The 22,449-nt window shown below is 38.8% G+C and overlaps 1 protein-coding gene across 5 annotated transcripts in view; it reads right to left on the bottom strand.

Annotated features, from left to right (window-relative positions):
* Positions 1–22,449, bottom strand: part of LOC133650850 (sodium channel protein type 8 subunit alpha-like) — a 121,728-nt gene that overhangs the window by 16,618 nt on the left and 82,661 nt on the right. For 4 of the 5 annotated variants that reach the window (XM_062048560.1, XM_062048585.1, XM_062048567.1 and 1 more), the window contains 10 exons: positions 18,842–19,198; positions 15,197–15,329; positions 14,840–15,078; positions 12,577–12,750; positions 11,937–12,293; positions 11,670–11,843; positions 9,688–9,981; positions 8,081–8,198; positions 7,852–8,006; positions 1,546–1,719 (listed from right to left, as the gene is read on the bottom strand). In XM_062048560.1, coding sequence (XP_061904544.1) covers positions 1,546–1,719; positions 7,852–8,006; positions 8,081–8,198; positions 9,688–9,981; positions 11,670–11,843; positions 11,937–12,293; positions 12,577–12,750; positions 14,840–15,078; positions 15,197–15,329; positions 18,842–19,198 — 2,175 coding nt within the window. The remainder of the gene's footprint in view (positions 1–1,545; positions 1,720–7,851; positions 8,007–8,080; positions 8,199–9,687; positions 9,982–11,669; positions 11,844–11,936; positions 12,294–12,576; positions 12,751–14,839; positions 15,079–15,196; positions 15,330–18,841; positions 19,199–22,449) is intronic. The other variant, XM_062048593.1, reaches the window with a different exon arrangement.

The following is a 22,449-nucleotide window of genomic DNA, read 5'->3' on the forward strand; positions in this document are numbered from 1 at the left end:
CGAACTTTATCGTCGATGTTCTTTACTAAATCCTTTCAGCAAAAATATGGCAATATCGCGAAATGATCAGGTATGACACATAGAATGGACCTGCTATCCCCGTTTAAATAAGAACATTTCATTTCAGTAGGCCTTTAAGAAGCCAGAACAGTATCTAATGTATTTTTCTGCTAAAAAAGTATATTGTGTGTCTATTTTATTTTTTAATTTTATTTTTTAAATAAAACTTGGTTAAAAGATACAAACACTGCTTCTAGTTGGGAAAGTCTTCTAGAACCATTTTTGGAGCTGTTGTATTAATTAATTAATATTTTCACCCTGTAAAAAGAATGGTCTAGATAAATCATTAAGCATCCAAAGACATTCATGCCCGTGATGAGTAGATGTAAACTTTTGACCACAATTGTACGATCAATACATTTAAGGGGTTGTGACATAATAGAACATGAAAATACCGATCAGGATCTTCTTTAAGTAGGTATGTGTATGAGCAGAATAATGCTGCCTTGAGTAGTTGCAATTGCAGAGGTCTTTAAAGATGTAGTTCAACCACCCATAGCTGGTGTATATGTTTTTCTTTAAATAACAAATTAGTTGAAGTGAATCAATGGAACCTCTGCTGGTTGCAGCCAAGTAGTTCACTTGCCTCGATTTCTGTAATTAAATTCCAAGAAAGGTTTGGAAAATGTCAGTTTTTTTATGGCTGTGTAATAATACACTTTGCCATACTTCAAAAGCAATTTTGGTTATGGGACAAATTTTGTTAGAGCACTTAATAAAATACTAAAATACTGTACTTTTTCTTACAGTAAATTGTAACAATTTGATGGAAAAGGGCTCAGCAGCTAGAACAGAGGACCAACAGCAGACTAATGGTCTTTAACATGTGTTCATATTTGGATTCTTCATTGCGAAGCGTTTGTTTTGGTATAGAAGCGTACAAGTTTCGGTACATATTGAGTGAGGGGCAGGAAGTGTGTGTCGTGTATTTACTCTGTCAACAAACAGTGTAGCCTAGCCTTTAGCTAGCAGGAGTCAAAGCTAGCAATAGTGCCAAGTAAAAGCTAGAACTTTGAAATCCCTCCTCTGTCATTACAGTCTCCTGTTTGGAAACACTTCGCTTTCTCTGTAAAAAAGGCAAACGGACAGAGACGATAAAACAGTGTGTTGAAAATGTGTTCAGTAGAGATGCGGGGGCTACGAACTGAAACTATTAACGCTGCACCTCAGCCAATGAGGAACTTTCATTTTGTTCCCTGACTGTACCCAAACTGAGCCGAACCAAACCGAGGCACGTATCGAACCGTGGTTATGGCATACTGTTCTACCTCTAGTACTATAACCTGTGTGCTAAAAAAACAGTATAAACCGAGGCGCGACCGAAATGTTGATAAGCTCCTGCAGAGAGTACATTTGCTACTTTTGACTTCCAAACATTCTTATCGTTGTTGCATTCTTTTGATAATGTCAACTTCTAGACGTCACCATTAGGAGCTAAGCCAAATGACAGGAGATGTTTGCAATCAGAACACATAATGTACTTACATCCACTATGAAGAAGTCCAACCAGCACCAGGCGTTAGTGAAGTACTTAACGAAGCCATAAGCCACCCACTTAAGCAACATCTCCAGGATGAAAATGTAGGTGAAAACGCGATCAGCATACTCCAGAATAACACGAATGGTCTTCCTTTGCTCAATGTAGACATCTTCAAAGGCCTATGGAGCAGAACAGAAGCATCGCATACACAAAGCTACAATGAATCTGTTTCAGCATTTATAGAATTTCACATAGAATCTTTGAGGAGCGATGTGGTATGGGCCAAAGAAACATACATTTCATTTCAGATAACAACAATCAACTCAAATCTACAGAAGCAATTCAGTTGAACCACTTTAAAATACATATTACTGTCACTTACAGGTCTGAAGAGGATTATTCTAGGTGTCACCAACCATAATTATTCTAGATTTCCGCCTGAACACAGACGCAGGAAAACTCTCAGTTTTGGTTCTGCTGGACCTGAGCGCTGCCTTTGACACAGTTGACCGTAGTATCTTATTACAGAGGTTAGAAAACTGGGTGGCATATCTGGTTATGTCCTTAATTCTTCAGCTAAACTCAAACAAAACAGAAATCATTGTCTTTGGCCCACAAAAGTGAAGAGAAACTATTATTAGTCACCTTGAGACCATCTCTCTGACACCTAATAGTCAGATTAGAATTCTAGGAGTAATAATGGACTCAGACTTGAACTATAACAGCCACATTAAGTCAATACCATCAGCAGCTTTTTATGAACTGAAAAACATTGCCAAAGTCAGAGGAATATTGTCTAAATCAGACCTAGAAAGATTAATCCATTTTATAGTCTCCAGCAGGTTAGACTATTGTAATGGCCCTCTCTCTGGGCTCTCTAAATGAGCTGTAAAGCAGCTGCAGTATATCCAGAATAATGCTGCTCGAGTCCTGACTAGAAACAGGAAATATGACCAAATTAGTCCGATGCTTGCTGGCTTCCTGTCGCTCAGAAAATAGACTTTAAAACAGCTCCGCTTGTGTACAAGTCTTTTCATGGTCTTGTGCCAAAGTACATATTTGACATGTTAGTACCATATGTACCATCTAGAATTTTGAGAACCTTGGTTTCCTGCTGGTGCCTAGAGTCAGGACCAAACATGGTGAGACTGTGTTTAAATTTTATGCTCCACAAATCTGAAAAAAGTCTTCCAGAAGATGTGAGACAGGCCTCAATGTTGGCAATGTTTCATATTCAGGCTGAAAACACCTATTTAATTGTGTATGTGACAACTGTAAGTATTTTATCTAAACAATTTGATTGATTTAAATTTTAATTTGGATTGTTTTTATGATTTTTTATATTTTTTATTTTAATTATGATTACGATTTAATTTATGCATTCTTGTAATTTTCTGTAAATCACTTTGAATTGCCCCGTGTACGAATTGTGCTCTATAAATGAACTTGCCTTGCCTACATACGTCATGCCCCTTTCAGCTGCGTCCCTACAGCGAGCCTAAACTAGTAGGGAATAAGTGCCAGGGAATACCATTGATGTAGGTGGCACAGAAACAAAGTCAACAGGAATGTTGGCACATTGTGCTGCATAAGGTTGCAAAATACAGGTGAAACAAGGACACTTACATAATATTTTATAGCTAAGATTTTTTTAACAAATTAAAATTAAATTAAATGTGTATTACTAGCACATGTTTTATATTGTCAACAAAGTAAACCAAATGAAAATTGTTTAAAAAATAAGCTAGATATGATTTATGTTCAATATGCAGGGCATTGCATTGCCTTGAACGGATAAGTGGCCCACCCAAAGATGGACGCTACGTAGGTACGTCGCTTACATGGGCTGCTACAGCATGCTGACGAATCTACTTATATCTCTGTCAGCGACACTTTAAATGTCCTAAAATGGGCCCAAAACAGTTTTGTACTTGACCTAAACCCGTTAAATCTCTAGGAGACCAATAGGAAACATTTTGGAATATGTGACATATGAATAATACAGGATATAACTTTCCTAAAATGGCAGTTTCAGATAAGCTAGCTAATTTCCAAAAGCTTTTCCTCCTTTAAATGTCATTGTCAAGTAATTTGGCAATGTTATTGCTATAATAAGATGTTAAATATAACTATTCAACTGTTGTTATCATATTTATTGCATGAAATCATATAAAACAAGCTAGGAAAATATTACTATTGTTATCGCTATTGGACATTTAGCCTTGAAATTGCTATAGAAAACCTGAAATCAAATAAAATCCAACTTTATTTATAAAGCACTTTTCATAAGAAGAAATGCAACGCAAAGTGCTTTACAGACCTAAAAACAATACCCCGATGACCTGCATCCCCTATCAACGCACACACACACACACACACACACACACACACACACACACACACACACACACACACACACACACACACACACACACACACACGCACACACAAACAAATACCAAACACACACACACACACACACACACAAACACGTGCATATGCACATATGAACAAATTAATGAGTATAGAGGAACCAGGTGAGTAAACACTATCACAGGAGCCATCTGCACCATGAGGTTATCAGACCATGGCCACCAGGACGCTGACACAAAGCCCCCAAACAGCACGGCCCATAACCCCTGATGCAGATGGCACGCTGGAAAGTAAAAATAATAAAACCTTTAAAATAGTAAGAACCATGAGTAGCAATAAAGGATAAAATACAAGTAAAACATAAGACGATAAAAATATATGTACAGTATAAACAGTAAATGTATGATAAATAAATAGAACTAAACAAAATACTGCATAACAAATAAGATAAAAAGTAAAGTATGAATTACTTTAATAACATTTATAAATATTAGTTAAAAGCCAAATCAAAAAGCCTTCTCTTAAAAACATGAACGTTCTCTGCAGCCCTGAGGTCCTTCGGCAAGCTGTTTCATAATAGTGAAGTGAAGTGAAGTGAATTATATTTATATAGCGCTTTTTCTCTAGTGACTCAAAGCGCTTTACATAGTGAAACCCAATATCTAAGTTACATTTAAACCAGTGTGGGTGGTACTGGGAGCAGGTGGGTAAAGTGTCTTGCCCAAGGACACAACAGCAGTGACTAGGATGGCGGAAACGGGGATCGAACCTGCAACCCTCAAGTTGCTGGCACGGCCACTCTACCAACCGAGCTATACCGCCCCATATTAGAAAGATGCCGTGACTTTGTGTCCTGACTTTAAGAATAATTACGAAATGAGTGCTGGAGGATCTCAGGGTCTGCAAAGGTTCACAGGGTAAAAGCAAATCTGAAAGATAGGAAGGCCCAATACCATAAAAAAAACATTTATTAACCATAAGAAGAACCTTAAAATGTATCCTGAAACACACAGAGCTAATGCAGAGATTTTAAAACTAGTGTAATGTGAGCCCGCCTTCTGGTTTTTGTCAGGACACGTACAGCTGAATTTTGGAGTCGTTGTAAATGTGCAATAACCTTTTCAGGAAGACCAGAAAGCAGGGCGTTACAATCATCTATACGACTTGTAATAAAAGCATGCATTAGCGTCTCCGTGTTGACGTATTTGTCATTATAGCAACAATTCAAATAAGCTACTCAGTTAAAGAGGTCATATTATGATTTATTTTCTACATCTAAAACACTTTCTTGTGGTTTACGTAACTTGTAAGGGTGGTTCTTTGGTCAAAGTTTTGCATAGATTATGTTTTACAAACCGTCTTCAAGTCACTTTTTGACCGCCGCGTCTTACGGCTGCGCCGTTTTGTGGGCGATCTTATTTACGTGCCTCTGCTTCAACAGTGTGTCTAGTCATAGATTTAAGTTAGAACTATACGCTACTTTATTTTAGAAATGGCAACATCGGAGGATGCGTGTGAATTTACGAGCCAGTCAGAGGATAGTGAAAAAGAAGGAGCTTATTGACTACAGTGTTGGACTACAATGGTGGACTGACGCAAAGCTCTTCCGGTAAAACTTTACCGTATACGGATAATCCGCTGACGTCACCAATGGGAAAAACGTCACAAATGGGGCAAATTCCAAACGGATAAAGGGAATGATTAAGGAAGGCAAGATTGTTTTATAAATATCACCGCAATGCTTTTTTTGTTGGATTTCCAATTTTCCAGACCTATGCAGATCCTAAATACACAACAGTAGGTAATAATAGGTAATGAAAGTTGGTTTTGCATAATAGGACCGCTTTAATGTCAAATTTTCAATTATTTAAAATGAATTAATGTTATTTTGTTTAATTCAAAAGCAAGACAAGGTAGCTCATTGTGCTTTACATGATTAAAAGTTGAATGTTTAAAAGTATTTAAGAAAATACAATTTTTGATACTAAGCACAAAGGTGAGTGTCAAGTTTAGTTCTAAATAAGTAACACATTTACCACAAATGGCCAATAAAATATATTAGTAATATCACGTAATATCAATGTCATGTTTAAAAAAAAGTCTTCGGGCCTGATTTACTAAAGGTTTGCGTGTATTTAAACATGTGCATACTTGATCGCACATGCAACGCTGATCTACTAAACGTGTGCAAAGTGGATTGCGTCTGTTAGGAGAGCAGAATAAGGCGTGTTATCAATTTTGTGTCTCTGTCTTCAATATTTTTTGCAAAATATATGCCGATCGTCAGAATGCCCACAACACTGGGAGGAGAAGATGCTAATAGATTATACAGCATGTGCAATGTGATTTATCAACATTAATTATCTTCTTGAGAGCACAATTTAGCATTTTATTTGGCATATCTGAAAAATATGTGCAAAATGACACACACACGGCCGTGAGAAAGGACCGGTGCTCGCGCTGCAAAGACAGACGATGGACAGAGAGCCCTCAATCATTCGTGTGTGTTAACAAATTTGGACTGTCAGAAAAAAAATTATTAGACATATAATCTCTTCAGCAACATCCTTTTATAATTTTATACTACATGCTGGGTGAATTAAATTAAGGGGATGATTAAAACAAACTAAATTGATGTGTTGTTTTTTTTAATGCCGTCCATTTTCATGACATAGGACGTATATTATCAACATGTTTCCTATATGATAAAAACTTCCCGAAGTATGCATTTTCTTGCGTCTTGAGGACATTAAGTGCAGCCTTTTTACCGTAAGAGCACATTGATCACTGAAAAAAAAGGTGATTCTGTTGTAGATGCACTTTGAACTGTGTCTAAAATGCCCATAAAAAGTGGTAGATGCATGTTTGAAAACATAGCAAAACGCTACAGCTAAGGACATGATAAAATTAATGAGCAGTAAATGATCGCGTGTCTTCGTGATGATGCCCTGTATAATACGCGCAAAATACTAATTTATTTAAGGCAATCTGCACCATTAGTTGAATAGTACACGCAATTTTAAAAATTGCACACACTGTTTAGCATGTGGTCCTTGGATCCTAGTAAATCAGGCCCTTGGTCTGTGGTATAGGTAGAGTATCCCAATATTGCTTGTAGATTAATAATCAAATCTAAATTAATATTATATTTAAATTATTGTTAGTAGTTGTGAGTTCAATCCCGGCCTCGGGATCTTTCTGTGTGGAGTTTGCATGTTCTCCCCGTGACTGCGTGGGTTCCCCCGGGTACTCCGGCTTCCTCCCACCTCTAAAGACATGCACCTGGGGATAGGTTGATTGGCAACACCAAAAATTTGGCCCTAGTGTGTGAATGTGAGTGTGAATGTTGTCTGTCTATCTGTGTTGGCCCTGCGATGAGGTAGCGACTTGTCCAGGGTGTACCCCGCCTTCCGCCCGATTGTAGCTGAGATAGGCTCCAGCGCCCCCCGCGACCCCGAAGGGAATAAGCGGTAGAAAATGGATGGATGGATGGATGTTCATTCTGATCATATTTTTGACAAAACAGTTGTGTTGTTGCAAAAATGTGCAAACACAATATTCCTATATTCGTTGAATTATAGTAGTTTTAACATCCAAAGTATTTTTTTTAGGTTATTTTTGCAATATTGCTTAACATTGTGATTGAGGGCTGAGCATCCCTAAATATACTAGAGTTGCCCCTGGCCCACTCTTCAGCATTTAAGAGTTTTTTCATTTGGCAACGGGCTTCCTCGCTCCAGAAAAGCTGCAGAGCTAAGCTGGATTTTGTCGGATGAAAGGTTGATACATTACAGCATTACGCTGAAGAAGAAAATTAGGCGATGGCACATCTCGTAAAAAGGATTAGTTTCCTCAAACCTAATGAGAACAATTGACAGCCTATGCTTAAGGTTATCTTAACTTAATGTTCAAGTTTATTTAAACAAGTGCTATCTTACCAGGGCTCCACTGCTTAGTAAGATCATGAAGATGATGAGTGTTTCAAACCAGTTGTGCTCCACTATCAGATAGCAGGTCTTCCTCAGGAACCACCAGTGCTTTCCCCAGCCGTGAGTGATTGGGACATCACAGCACTTGTATTTTGCCACACATTCTGGATGACAACGACGCAATGTGTGTTATTGAAATGCACGATCAATCTCGCTTTATGGCGTTTATACTACATACCATCTGTCCAGCAGGCATCTGGGTCAAGGTATTCCTCCACCACCTCCACGACTGCCACCTCCTCCACATCGGGCTTAATGTCTATTGTGCTGCCCTCAGATGAACTGGTGTCATCCAGCTAGGAGAGGAAAAGTGAACATAGGTTGAGTGTGCAGCTATTTCAATAATGTGTTTGCGTGAATCACTTGATTTATTACTACTATTCTGTAAATGTTGTAGTGGTGCATACTCTAGTGACTCATTTGCGCTCTACCTCGCAGCACAGAATCGAAAGATAGCAATTAAACCTCAACTCAAATACATACATAAAAAATATTCGCAGTAATGACTTTTCCCTTGAATGACTTGACTTAAATGTAGTATGACTTCATTTTGTCTCACACATAATTGCTCTGATTAATGACTATAAATATAATTTATTATTAGACTATCAGAATCAAACCAAATTTAGTTGGAAAGAGAATGATACTGCACTTTGTGATCTTATCTTGTCAGCAGAAATCTGCATTGAAAAGTTCTCCTTCACGAGCGCTCATCTTGCTTTCTCTCCAAAGATCCGGCTGTATCGTTGCTTTCCTGATTGGTCAGTGGTGGCTTTGCTTATGGAGGCTCCTTGCAGTGGGTCCTGCCCTAAGAGAGCTCGCTCTAATATAAACCTGGTGTAGGTATTTAGGGTAATAGTGGTGCTGCTTTATCTCCTTTCCAAACATAAACCAGGTCAAGTTGATACACACTTCTCTGCTTCTTATATTTTAGACCTCATACAACACAGTAGGTATATGCTACAGGCAAGGAGTCGCTTGCAAGATGCATTTGCATATAGGTTAAGATTTTACGTTTAATTTCTTTTCACAAGAGTGTGAAAAAATTAATGATAATGACCTCCATTGATGGTTTTAGGATGGCAACCAGATTAATTAAATTACAATACTCAGTGTTTTCCATACATTCATCTATTTGTGGCCGCTACAAATACATTTAGACAGCCGAGAATAGATTTGGCGGTATGCATCCTAACTCCACTTCTGAACCAAGCACATACAAACCTGGTCTGTCAAATAAGGAGAAGACATAGCAGGACGGATCAGTGTTACCTATTTAGCAACAACTTCCCTATATCAAGCAGAAATTCACATTTTCTAGACACAAAGATGTAACCATAATTGTATTCGGATTTGTCAATATGCATTTTCACTATGCAGACATCTGAAGCGTACCAAAGTATAAGTGAAAGACAGCAAGTGTTTCTTGCGTCATGCATTTACTCGGTAATCAAATACAAGTGGTTATGAAAGGCTAAGTATTTGCCGCGGAAGAAGAGATCCACACATGCAGGGTACCTCTACATGCTGGGCATAAATCATTGTTGTGAAAGGTGAGGTGAGGACTCATGCAAAGCAACTCCAAAATTTGTCCAAAAATTGTGGCAGAAAAAATAAATGTTTTAAAGAAAGTTAAACCAATAAAACATGTAATACCTCCTAGTTGAAGACATCTGAGCCGGACAAATATACAATACTTGCACTTTGACTTAAAAATAGCTCAACTCAACATGATTTTTTGCTCCTACTGGAGACAGAATGTCGTTTCCAATCTGTCCTACTCACATCTTTGCTGTTCTCCACATCCGACTCACTGCTGAAGTCCTCTGTGTTAAGGTTTTCAAAATCCGATTCGCCAACAGCAATCGGTACACACACGGTCAGGTTGGGATTATGGATGAAGGACATATAGTCTTCATCAATCATGTACTTTCCAACGCTGCTGCCAATGCCGCTGGTCGTGCCGTTGCCATTTTTAGCATAGTCCAGTTCCCGGTTGATGTCTACTGAATGGTTTGCGATGCAGTTAACTTTTTTCTCATACATTTCATCCAAAGGTTTCTGTTCATCCTCGACAGGCTGCAGGTGAGAGTGAAAAAAAGGTATGGTATTGTCAGACATAGTCGTGGTGTGAGTCTATTCCTGTCACTTAAAGTCCAAACTATGCCATATGACTCTTATTATTTTATTTGTCAAATATGTACCTTTTCCATGGCTAAATAGGTATAGGAATGTTGTCATGGGTACAAAACGTTTGTTATTGTCACTCCATGAAAAAACATTGTACATTTTATTTGTAATTGGATTTGTGTACTGGATCTGTGTATTATTTTACTTTGAACTTTTGAAAAGGACCTCTGGAAGACTAGCCTGCTGTTTGTGCGTCAGCTAATGGGAATCCTTAATAAACAATAAACCTCAAAGAGTAAAATTGTCATTTAAAAAAAAAAAGAAAGTAATTTGTAAGAGTTAGTCATCAATTCAACAGGATTCCACCACAGAATAGTTGGGATTAAAAGTTGTCTGTACGCTGTGGCTGCAGAGATGTTTTGTCTGCAGGTTGACATACATACAGTAGGTCACATGTGTTTTTAACGTAAATGAATATATCTATCTTATTTTTACATGTTATGACTTTTATTTCTCTAATAGAGTGAATGCCATTCTAAAGAGTGTTCACACTTTCATATTACAATTTATGGTACAGTATCACACAAAAGGAAGTACCGCAACTGCTATAATTATAAGTTTTCTAGGGATAATACTGCAGAAAGTAAACTTGGATATATCTATTCTATATTGGATATACCGGTACCTATAACTAGTCAGTGCACAGCTTGAATAGCAGTATAAATCTATTGTCCGCTGAAAAAACAGCTGTTGTGGTCTAATTAAGCGGCAACACAATTACGTACACCTCACAGTGAACATTTGGTGTGAATATTTAATGTGAGCACCATTGTTATGTAGCATTGTCTTAAATCTTCTTCGGCATGGAATTGACTAGAGCTGCACAGGTTCTTACTGGAATCACCTTCCACTCCTCCATGATGGCATCACCGGTGCAGCTAGTGGTTGCTAAGACACCTTGCCCCCCCAAACATTCTTTCCTTACTTCGGCTTGACGATGCTTCACAGATGTTTAATTGGGTTCAGGTCGGGAGGAGATGTACTTGGCCACTCTATCACCTTCATCTTCCTCAGCAAGACACTTATCATCTTGGAAGTGTGTTTTAAATTGTTACTATGGTTCCAAAACTCCATGTCACAGAACACATAGGAATTTCTGTTTCTCTGGATAAACATCAGCCTCCCTATACCCGAAAGCCCTCACGCAGCACAGACCATGACATGACCACCACGATGCTTGACTGTAGGCGGGACACAATTATCTCTGTACTCACGTGTGTTGCCAGCTCATCAGACAACAAAGGTTGTGTGTTGAGTCATTTTCAGTGGACAGTAAATCTACATTGCTAAAAAAGCTTTACCTTGACTACTTTAAAGTAGATCCATGTTTTCTTTCAATACTATAGAACAAAAAAACGTTTAATGTAAGGTGTGGGGTGTGCTCACTTTTGTAAGATACTGTACATATATCAAACAATTGGAGGGTGTTTGTAATGGTGGAATTTTTGATAGTAATCTTCTATTAGGTTTCATTAGATTGAGGAGATGTACCAACTAATGGTGTAGTTGGTGAGTGACAATAGAAGAAAGAGACAGCAAATAAAAATATATCATTGACCGTGAAAGAAATGAGATACCTTCTTGAGCACTGTAGCAACAAAGACACGCATATGGACCTTGAACCAGGCAATCCCTATCTTAATGCGGGCAACAGCAAGCTGGAGATTGTTGGGCTCGCCATCGTCATCCGTGGCGGCGAGATTGTCAGCACTGAACGAGCTCAGTAGCAAAGCCAGGAACAAGTTCAACACCTCCGAGAAAAAAACCCCATAAGAAATGGTTAAAAATGATGAATAAATAAGTTTCTTTTTTTAGACTTTGACACAACGTAATTTTGTTCTTACCACCAAGTTCCCGATGACCATGACCATCATGAAGACTATGAGGCACATTCCCTGTCCCGCCACCTCCATACAATGCCACATGGTTTCAATCCACTCCCCACACAACACTCTGAATACAATCAGGAATGAGTGGAAGAAGTCATGCATGTGCCAGCGAGGCAGCTTACAGTCCTCTGCAATCTTGCAAACACAGTCCTTGTAGCTTTTGCCAAACAGCTGCATGCCCACCACAGCGAAGATGAAGACGATGATGGCCAGCACCAGTGTCAGATTACCCAGAGCACCTACTGAGTTACCAATGATCTTGATCAACATGTTGAGTGTGGGCCATGATTTGGCGAGTTTGAACACTCTCAGCTACAAAAGATATGGGAAACAGTTATTCCAGTGTTTTCTATATTTGGACTGTCAAGTCAAGCAAATGCAGGGATTTAGCCCTGGTTTTAGTTTGGTTTACTTTTCACATTCTTATCAAAACATCACTATCAGTAGAGACCATAGCGTATAATTGTGTCTCTGCTAACCAGTCTCTTGATGGTTAATACAACACTAAACTCATTGAAAAGGAAGGAAAGGTATTCGAAATAACAATGTCTGCACACGAATGGAAAAAGTTGTCCAGAAAAAGGCTTTCACTTACCAATCGGAAGGACCTGAGCACCGATAGACCCTCCACATCTGCCAGCATCAGCTCCACCAAACTCAGAGTCACTATAAAACCATCAAAACAATTCCACCCTCCCTGAAAGTAATAGTAAGGGTCCATGGCTATCAATTTGGCCAACATCTCCCCGGCAAAAATGCCTGTGAAAACCTGCGGACCCACAGAGAAAATCCTGTTGGTACATACAGCAGTACAATTGGGTTCACTCCTATAAGGTAAACTGTTTTTTGGAGGATTTCCCTTGTCAAAAACAGTGAAAATACTTACGCAGGCCCAGACTGAACCGTTTATACAAACTACAGTTTTAATGTTAAGACAGGGCTGTCATTAGAGTTTTCAAAAGCTTACACCCGAATATTTCATTTGGGTGCTTATTCCCGTTCTTGGAAAAAATATTTTCTAAAACAAAATATACAAACAGTGGAACCTCAATGCGAACTTTTTGATTCATGATCTGATCGAGCCAAAATGCCAAATATGTGTGTGTGTGTGAACCATCCCTCTGTGTACGAATGCTTCATTAATTCAGTTTGTGTCCCGCTGGCAACCATTTTGTGCTTGCTCTGATTGAAGGGACTGACGAAGCGGGCTTCGTACCACAGCCAGTTTTTAGTTGTGATGAGACCGGAGTTTTCTGGAAAAAGATGCCAAGACAGATTTATATAACAGTGGAGTAGAGGACACTACCTCACGTTCAGTGGTGTCTCCTCCATGAGCACACACACATACACAGGGCCCCCTCTCACCCTCCTCTAACTTCTTCCCCTCTGTTTGCTTCTTTCTCTGCTCTCGTCAGCTGGACTTTAGTAGAGGCTACAACCCATTATTCATATTTACATTGTTTCTTTTGGAGAAATGTGCTTCACTATACAAACTTCTCTATTTACGAACCCCTGGTTAAAAACCAATTTGGTTCGTAAATTGAGGTTCCACTGTAGATCAGGGATGTGCCGATCTATCAGCCACCGGTTCAGTATTGGACGATTTTCCTAAAACGGTACATGATCGCCATTGCCTATTAATGCCTTTTACTGCTGACCATAATCACCAATCGCCTCTCACAAATATTGTATTTATTTTTAGTCACCTGGCTGACAAGCTAACAGATAATTGTGTATCTCCATACACAGTGTAGAACTGCTCTCATAAGTTCTAATAATCATTTCCATTACGGCAAATAAACTGCATTCCAAGAGAGCAAATCAATCCATAAATTGGTGGTGTCGACACCAAGGGTAGTATTAGTATAAGATCGATACTTGAGTATGTAGATTGATATTTTAATTGAATGAAATTACATTTTATTCAGGATAGCTGATATTGTTAAACTGTTTATAGCACTCACAATAAATGGATTAAAAAAGTATACAGTTAATACATGTGATCGGTGTCCATATTGGTATCGGCCGATCTCACTAATGGATAATCAATATCTTAATCATCTACAAAACCCTATTTGGAAAATCCATAAAATATCTTAAGAATGTTTCCAAAATAGTGAAAACAACTGGTAGTAGGCTGCAATTACTAAAAAAACATGGGGGTTTTTTCAATGTCATGTCTGTGTCCAGGTAACTGTTATGTGTGATTGACAGAAAGAAAAGTTGCAGCTCGTTTGCAGAGAAGTCTTTTTACATTAAATTTAGGACGATTTTTGGGCCAGTATTGGGCCTTGGTGGGGAGGTGCACTTCACATTTGGGCATTAAAGTATGGTAATTAACTGATAGTTACAATTAAAGGCAAAATACATTGTGGCCGTAATAGTACTATAATTTTACATGAAATACTGAATCATGTGATTATGAACACCCGATGACTCATACTGCACCATCCACAACCAAGTCAATGACCTCATTTCCTGCACTGACATCAAGCTAATGCTATTGCCTAAAGAAGGCTGATCGACATCGCTCCCTGGCAGCATTGACAGACAACAGAGAGGCCATAATGACTGCTATACATTCTGCCAATCAGGCACATGTGTTGTTGAGGTAAGCAAGACGCAACGGAAATTGGAACCTGACCTGAGTGGGGGTGATGAGGGTTGAAGAGCAGGCTGACTGGCTACATTAAAAAAGAGCTAAATCTTTAATGAGCCCCCCCATCAAAGTCCTATATACTGTATGAATGTGTAATCCTAAGTGCACATTCCAATTGACCCACTGACGTATCTGTTAAGGCACCGTCGGAGAGTTTCAATACTGGTTGGCCAATGAGGCTCAAGAAGATTCTCCTCACCAGATTGCCAACATAGAGGACACCCTCAAAGTGTTCCGTCATTGGATAGTGCTCCATGGCCATGAAGAGTGTGTTGAGGACGATGCAGATGGTGATGGCCAAGTCAACAAACGGGTCCATGACAATCACGTAGAGTACATGCTTGATCTTCAGCCAAATGGGGCAGCATTCCCAGATGAGGAATGTGTTGGCGAACTTATACCAACAAGGGGGGCACTTCCTCTGCGATTCCTCCAATTCTGCCGAACAATGGAAGGAAAAGTCACATAAACAAGAGAGTCATCTGACATATGTTTAAATTAAAACTAAAAAGATGGTGTGGCGGGTGAACATTTGTAACTATAATACATGCTATACCGTCTAACAGAGTGTTGGTGACTACGCTCATCTGACTGTTGGCGCGGTCCTTTCCTTTAAAGGAGGAGTTGAGCTGATCCACAGATACCATGAGAGAGCCAGAGTGCTTCTTCTTAATCTCCATGTCTGTTGTCTATACTCACAAAAAAGACAAGTGTATACTCAAAAACAAGCGTACTATAGATGTGTTAAGCCATAAAAGTATACCTAAGTACATGCTCAGTTGGTTTAAATAATTGATCTGTCATTTAAAATACTGCATGAGCTTAAGTACTTCTGGCATAATTAACCAATTCGATGTTTGTTTGGTTTTTTTACCCACGAAGTATGCATCCAAATTAAAGGTAACATTTTGTAAGTCATCTGGACAAGCTAGCACTTTATATTTCACCCTCCAAAGCAACAGGGAGCAGTATACTGCCAGAAACAATATGATATACCACAGAAATAAAAACAATATGATATACCACAATTATACTTTCATTACATTTCTTCCCTGATTGGCTGGAAGAAATCACGTGACTCTACTGCATTTATAGTAAGGCACGTGGCGTTTATTTTAACGAACTGTTAAGTTTAAGCGAATATGGTTCCTTGCTGTAGGGCAGTGGTCCCCAACCACCGGCACGGGGACCGGTACTGGTCTGTGATGTATTTAATACCAGGCTCCACAAAATCATTAAATAATTTAATAACGACCACATTTTCTCCGACTTAACTTGCGCCTGTCCCAATAGAACACACTAGTGGTTTGGCGGCGCAGTTGGTTGGTAGAGCGGCCATGCCAGCAACTTGAGGGTTCCAGGTTTGAGCCCCGCTTCCGCCATCCTCATCACTGCTGTTGTATCCTTGGGCAAGACACTTTACCCACCTGCTCCCAGTGCCACCCACACTGGTTTAATTGTAACTTAGATAATGGCTTTCACTATGTAAAGCGCTATACAATAAAAATATAATTCACTTCACTTCACTAATATGCTTGTTTACAGATGTACAATAAAAATTCTGATAAAAAGTCGCCATTTGTTATATCTTTGTTACACGGGACAATGCACATTAATGAACATATAAAATGTAAATGTGCCAGATTGCAGCCGAAGGCTAATTTCCATCTGCACTCCCCGGCAGGTTGATGGTATATACAACAAGGTCCATAAAAAGTTTAGTTAGACAGCACCAACATTAGACATAAACAGTATCATAACATATAAAGACACAGATTGCAAATAATGGAGACCCATATAAAACAGTAGGTTGCTGAATGACGTCAGCTCAGAACCGAACAAGAATCAAATCGACATAGTTGTTCAAGTGCATAAGGCAGATGGAGAAGTGCTAGAGTGCTAAAGTGCAAGTGTGCTAAGTGTGCTGAAGGATGAAAATATGGCCTATTAAGATAAAGCGCTGGTACTTTTGCAGATAGCCCTATTGCACAAGTAAGCTAGAATTAACAGATGTGTTGGTGCATGGAAAATTTCACTAAAAAAGCATACATTATATATCTGTGTATGAAATATTGTACAAAATATAAATCCATAACTTTTAGAATAGAAATAGAAATACATACAAATAGCAAGCCATCCAATGGAATTAATTGCAAGTATATCTAGTTTTATTATATATAAGGGGTGTCTATAAACGATATTTGAATGAAACGCATTTCTTATTTGTAACGATTCTTATTGATTTAAAAAAAATAAAAAATCGATTAAAAAAAATAAAAAATCGATTTAAAAAAATATATATTTACATATTTATTTATAAAAAAAATTGTTTTAATCCTTCCTGTCCAGCCACTCAGGCAAATCATATTGTTGGTGTACTGTTGATGCCCATATCTGATATTGTACAGATTTACTTAAGAAAAGAAAAGTGTGGGATACTTCTCTTGTTGTCTTATTTGTGTTTGATTTTATTAAATGTTTGGGTAGAATTTTATGAAACAAAAACAGTTTTCTTTAAAGTAATATAGAAATTTATCAGAGCTTTTTATCTATTTTATGGAGGAATGTAGTTAATCGTAGAACTTGCACCCAATGTTATTAAAAAAGTATCGATTTTGAATTGAGAATTGTTTTAAAAATCGAGAAATGATTCTGAATTGGATTGCTACCCTCAAAAGTCGAATCGAATCGAATCGTGTGGTGCCCAAAGATCCCCAGCCCTGATATCTATGCTCTTGTCCATGACGATGACATATCGTGTATAACACATAAGACATGTTAGCCAAAAAATAAGCCCACAAGCTAGCGAAAACGAGTAAAAAACAAAAGCCTTTGGAGAGCAGAGGGGAAAAGGCCAGGACTTCCAGTAATTCAGCCTTATGGTGAGTTGTATTTTTCATGCACTTATTTTTGCTGTATTCATCTGTCACACGTGGAGAGCTGGTCTGGGAAAATAATACCTACAATAAACCGGTCCTTGGTGCAAAAGAGGTTGGGGACCTCTGCCATAGTGTTAAATGGAGAGATCGACTGGCTTGTTCAAGTGCCTACAAATGATACATTTTTAACACTGTCTGAAACTAATTTATATCCAGGACATGTAATTAACTATGCATAACATAATACTGTAACAGCCTACATGCAACGGCATGCAGGTCATGTGAAGAGAGGAATTCAAGACATTATTTGCTGCTGCACCATGCTACATCTGGAGAGAGGTATAAAAAAGACGCAAAAAGTACAGAGCTCTTATCATGCTAGCTACAATGAGTAGGAATATTATTATTAAATGGAAAAAAGGATTATTCCAGTGGGTCAGGAGCAGTGGATAACTGAGGAAAATATCATGGGACTGCTGAAGGAACACGAGAAGAGCAGTAGGGGAAAGAAGGTAGAAGAAGGAAAGAAATCAATAGAGGCGTAGATCGAACTGACTAGCGTGACCCTGTACGATGAAAAACTCGTATTAAGGTTTCTCCTTTCATTGATGACTATGATGTAACATAAGTAGTGATGGCCGTTTGATTACATTTTCATTGAATATGTGGGAACTAGAATGTTCAATATATTTCTAGTTATTTCTTCAATCTATTTTAAATGGGATGAGAAAATCTTTGAATGTTGTTCAATTTGAGTCAGCTATGTGACTCGGGACACTACCAATAGCTGACATGAATTCCAACAACAAGGACTCTATGATATGAAAAAAGAGTGAGAGAATAAGGAACATGAATAGTGTTTGACTGTCCTGATTAGGCACAACACTAAAAAAGCCTTGAAAGAACCAGCAGTATACATTTGTTTTTGGTCCATTTCTTTCGTGAGTGTTACATATTTTGGAAAAAGTAGCCTTGTTATGCAAACCACAAATATCTACTAGCGAGGACAGTATCTCTCAAACGATATGTTTGCAGATGACTACCTTTATCAATCAGTGTGGCATGGATACTACACTAACTCGCTAGTTTATGTGTTCTTGGACACCCCGAAAAGGGCATCTAATCACTTTAAGAGGCTCAGTGAGATTAAATTATAAGACAGGTTATTAGATATTCACGAATCAGAAGTAGAAGAAAATAAATTCAGGAGAAAGAGAGAGGAGCAATCGCCAAGGGTAAAGAGGTTGTGGAGGAGAAGCTGCAAAGACTGAGGCCGCCACCGTCATGCCTATACTGTATAGGTGTCTCATGGACGTCCTTACACTGTCATCAGTGGCTGCCTTATCTATTTTCACCTCAGGCAGAAGCCGTCTGCCAGGCCCCGGGCCGATGAGAGACACCACGCCATTGCAGTCCACTGTGCTGTTCCTCTTCCCTCCAGAGTGAGGAGCCAGCGGGTGGATGCGTGACGAGCCCTGGCTGTAGCCGCTGTAACTGTTGCGGCGGTAAGGGATGAACAGGGAACCACGCCGGTCCTCGCTCTCCTCCACTGTACTGTGCTCGTCGTCGGCAAATTCGTTTTCCGAGCCCATGTCCTTGGAGCGGCCTTTGAAGCTGAAGATGCTGCTGCGGCTGTTGTGGCGTGACATGAAGGGCGAGCCCGGGATGCTCAGCAGTGACTGGAGACGGACAGACAAGACAGGCAGGGAGGAGTTCTTAAAGGTTATTTAAAACGCAAATGAATTTAAAGGTAGAGAGTGAAATGTTCTGTGAATAACGGGTAAGCAGAGGTAAACAGGCATCACTGTACTGTACATAACAATGCTGGTTTCATTTACAAGTTGTAAGTCTTCTGTAACATGGTAAAGTCACAACCCTCACAGTAATCATGCACAAAAGTTGAGCTCGGACAACAAAAAGCAGTGACAAAGAAGAACGAAGGACTGTCCTCGCATTCATGCTTAGTCACTGTTGCAGCAAAAGGGCATTATTATCAATATAATCCAAAATACTCCCATAATGTTGATGCAATAATCCCAAATTATACACAAATAGATAATCAGTGCAATTTATGTGTGGGTCTAGGGGGCAGAATGGCCACAACCACATCACCATCTGCTTTGCATTATTTGCCATGTAATTTGCATGCCATTGTAAAAAATATAATGTATAGTCGTCTCTCACCATATGGAGCTTCAAATATTGTAGCTTCACTCCATCCGAGATAATTTTTTCATTTTTTAAAAACATATTCCACAATTCTTTTGTTCCTAAATTAAGTATTTTCAAGCATAAAAACGGCAAAGAAAGTAAAAATATCAAAACAACAGTAGTATTGGCCACTACAGGAGATCAAACCAATCAGAGCACGCCGTTCAGTATCATGGCCACTGATTGGCTCAGCCTCACACAGCATTACCATATGGCTCTCATAATGTTGGAAAGGTTATTTAGAAGGTCGTTAAATGCACGTTGACGAAAACAATGACAAACTTAATTGACAATTTAGTCTACGAATAAAACGAGACGAAAATGTTGACCGAGACGAAATACAATCATATTTAATTTTGTCTTTAGGGGGGTGGGACAGGTTAGAAATCTATCCAATCACAGCAGCATGAGGGAGAGAGGAGCATGGTAAATAACGGAGGAGATCCAATCAGTACTACCATCTTTGTAAGGCAAGGTGTTAAGATTTTTCACAGGGAAAACAAGACTGTATTGTAGAGGTGTAACAATAAAAATGATGACTGCAACAAAATTATTGACAGTTAATATTACTCTTGTAAATTAAAATGATTGAAAAACCGAGATTGATAACTGCACTCTAATGAACTCACCGACTGACTAGTGCCAGCTTGATAGCTTAAATGCTAACATGAAAACAAGAGACATGAACACCTTTCTTCATTAAGAAACAACATACCCCAATATAAACTTATATAAACACAGCGACTAAGCCAGTCAATTGTGCACATTGAACGCCAAGCTGTGCTCTCTCAGTACGGAATTATGATGATCGATCTTTCCCTTAGAGTATGAGAATACGAGAAGGAGGTGTTTTTACGTGCGTTCGAGGACCGCTAAACAGAATAGAACACAACGCCTGCCAGGAATAATACCTAAATATAATAGATTGTCTTTGTTTTTCCTTTCATTTAAATTAATATTAAAGTGCTACAGTACAAACCGATATTCAAAACAATTAAAGCTCAGCCAGTAAAACAGATAAAACACGGAGACTTAAACACTATGAGTGAAGCAGAAGAAAAACAAGACATGCAAAATTGTGGCTTTTCCAACAGTGTGTTTATTTGTTTTTGTTATGTTAAAAAAATATAACTTGTTCAAAATATTTTAGTGTGTATAAGTACTTTTTGAGCACATTCAACAATACCGCAATAATAAAGATAACCGTGATAATTTTGGTCAATATAACTGTGATATGCAATTCTCATATTGTTACATCCCTACTGTATTGTGACACACCTCAATACAATGTGTCTTCTACACCTGGAAGAAGGGGAAGCCATGTAGACACACTGTCTGCAGGCTAACCATCCGGACATCTACGCAAAAGTAAGTAGGCCAAAGATAATATTTGGAAATTACTCATACGATACAGAAATACTGTTACTATTAAAGACAGTAGAGCAGGAGCAAGACCGCTTACTCTACCGCTACTTTTGTAGAACACCATGGGCGAGCTTGCCCAGCAATTTGATAGGTAAGATACCTGTACAATGCACTTTAATCAATGTCCTCTGCACACATATTTTAATATTATATAGTTTGTGAAATAAACGAATGTCATTTTAAAAAAATTACACAAAAAAGCATACATTTAATTTCGTTTTAATAAGTCCTTAAAGGAGAACTGCACTTTTTTGGGGGAATATTGCCTATCGTTCACAATCGTTCACAATCGTTCCCTGGCAGCTCACTTTGACGAGAATCTCATTAAACATATCCAAGGATGGCCTTCAGAGATATGATATAAGAGACAAGAATAAATGTTTTATTTTTTTTATTTATCTTTTGTTTGTTTGCATTTTAACATGTAAAATGTGGCTTGTTCTTGGTGGCTAGCAACGCAGCTAATGGGAACAATCAATTCTACCTCTGAAATATAAAAAAAATGCATTAAAAAACTGTAAACAATACCTTCTTCCGTAAGTGTATAATAACCAAGCTGTAGCGACACTGTTATTGTAAGAGCAAACACTGAGGAACTATTTTTCTAGCGTACTAACACATCGGCGTGCTACGGTATTAGCCGTAAAAGCTAGCTACGGAAAGAGATGAGCTAGCAACTGTGTCAACATGAAACGTATGCAATCTGTACTGACTAAAAAACATGAACGATTATATTACAGTATCTGTAAAGTATTAGCCCACATATTATGATTTGTTTGCACACAGCGAGCCAGACAGCGTATGATGCATGCATGGCGTGCTGCGTGTATGATGATCAATATAAAGTGTGACTCACTCGATGGACAGTTGTCTTTTTGGTATAGCTGGCCGGGTACGTTTTTTCTGGTTTGTTTGGGGTAAGCACTCCATTTATGTTGAAATAACATGGCGTCAAATTCCACATTTTACAGCTTCGAGTCCCTTTCCCTCACTCCCCCGGCTTCCGTCTGCTCCAACGTCTCACCCTTCCTTCTTGCTCGCTTCTAGAAGCAATAGTTCATCCTCCATATATTCAGATTAAAAAATATAAGGTTGTGATCACCTTCATCAGAGCAGGACAGAAGGCAAGCCGCCAGCCCAACTTCTCAGGAGGGCTCCTGGCCACCGCTCGTGACTGGCAGCTCCATGTTGACCTGGGAAGGCAACTCAAGTTCCCGGCCAATATCGCTTCCACGTCACTCCGCCCAGACATGGTGTTAACATCGGAGTCAACCAAGCAAGTGGTGCTACTGGA

This window comes from Entelurus aequoreus, linkage group LG01, assembly GCF_033978785.1.
Source record: "Entelurus aequoreus isolate RoL-2023_Sb linkage group LG01, RoL_Eaeq_v1.1, whole genome shotgun sequence".
In the NCBI taxonomy this organism is placed as follows: Eukaryota; Metazoa; Chordata; class Actinopteri; order Syngnathiformes; family Syngnathidae; genus Entelurus; species Entelurus aequoreus.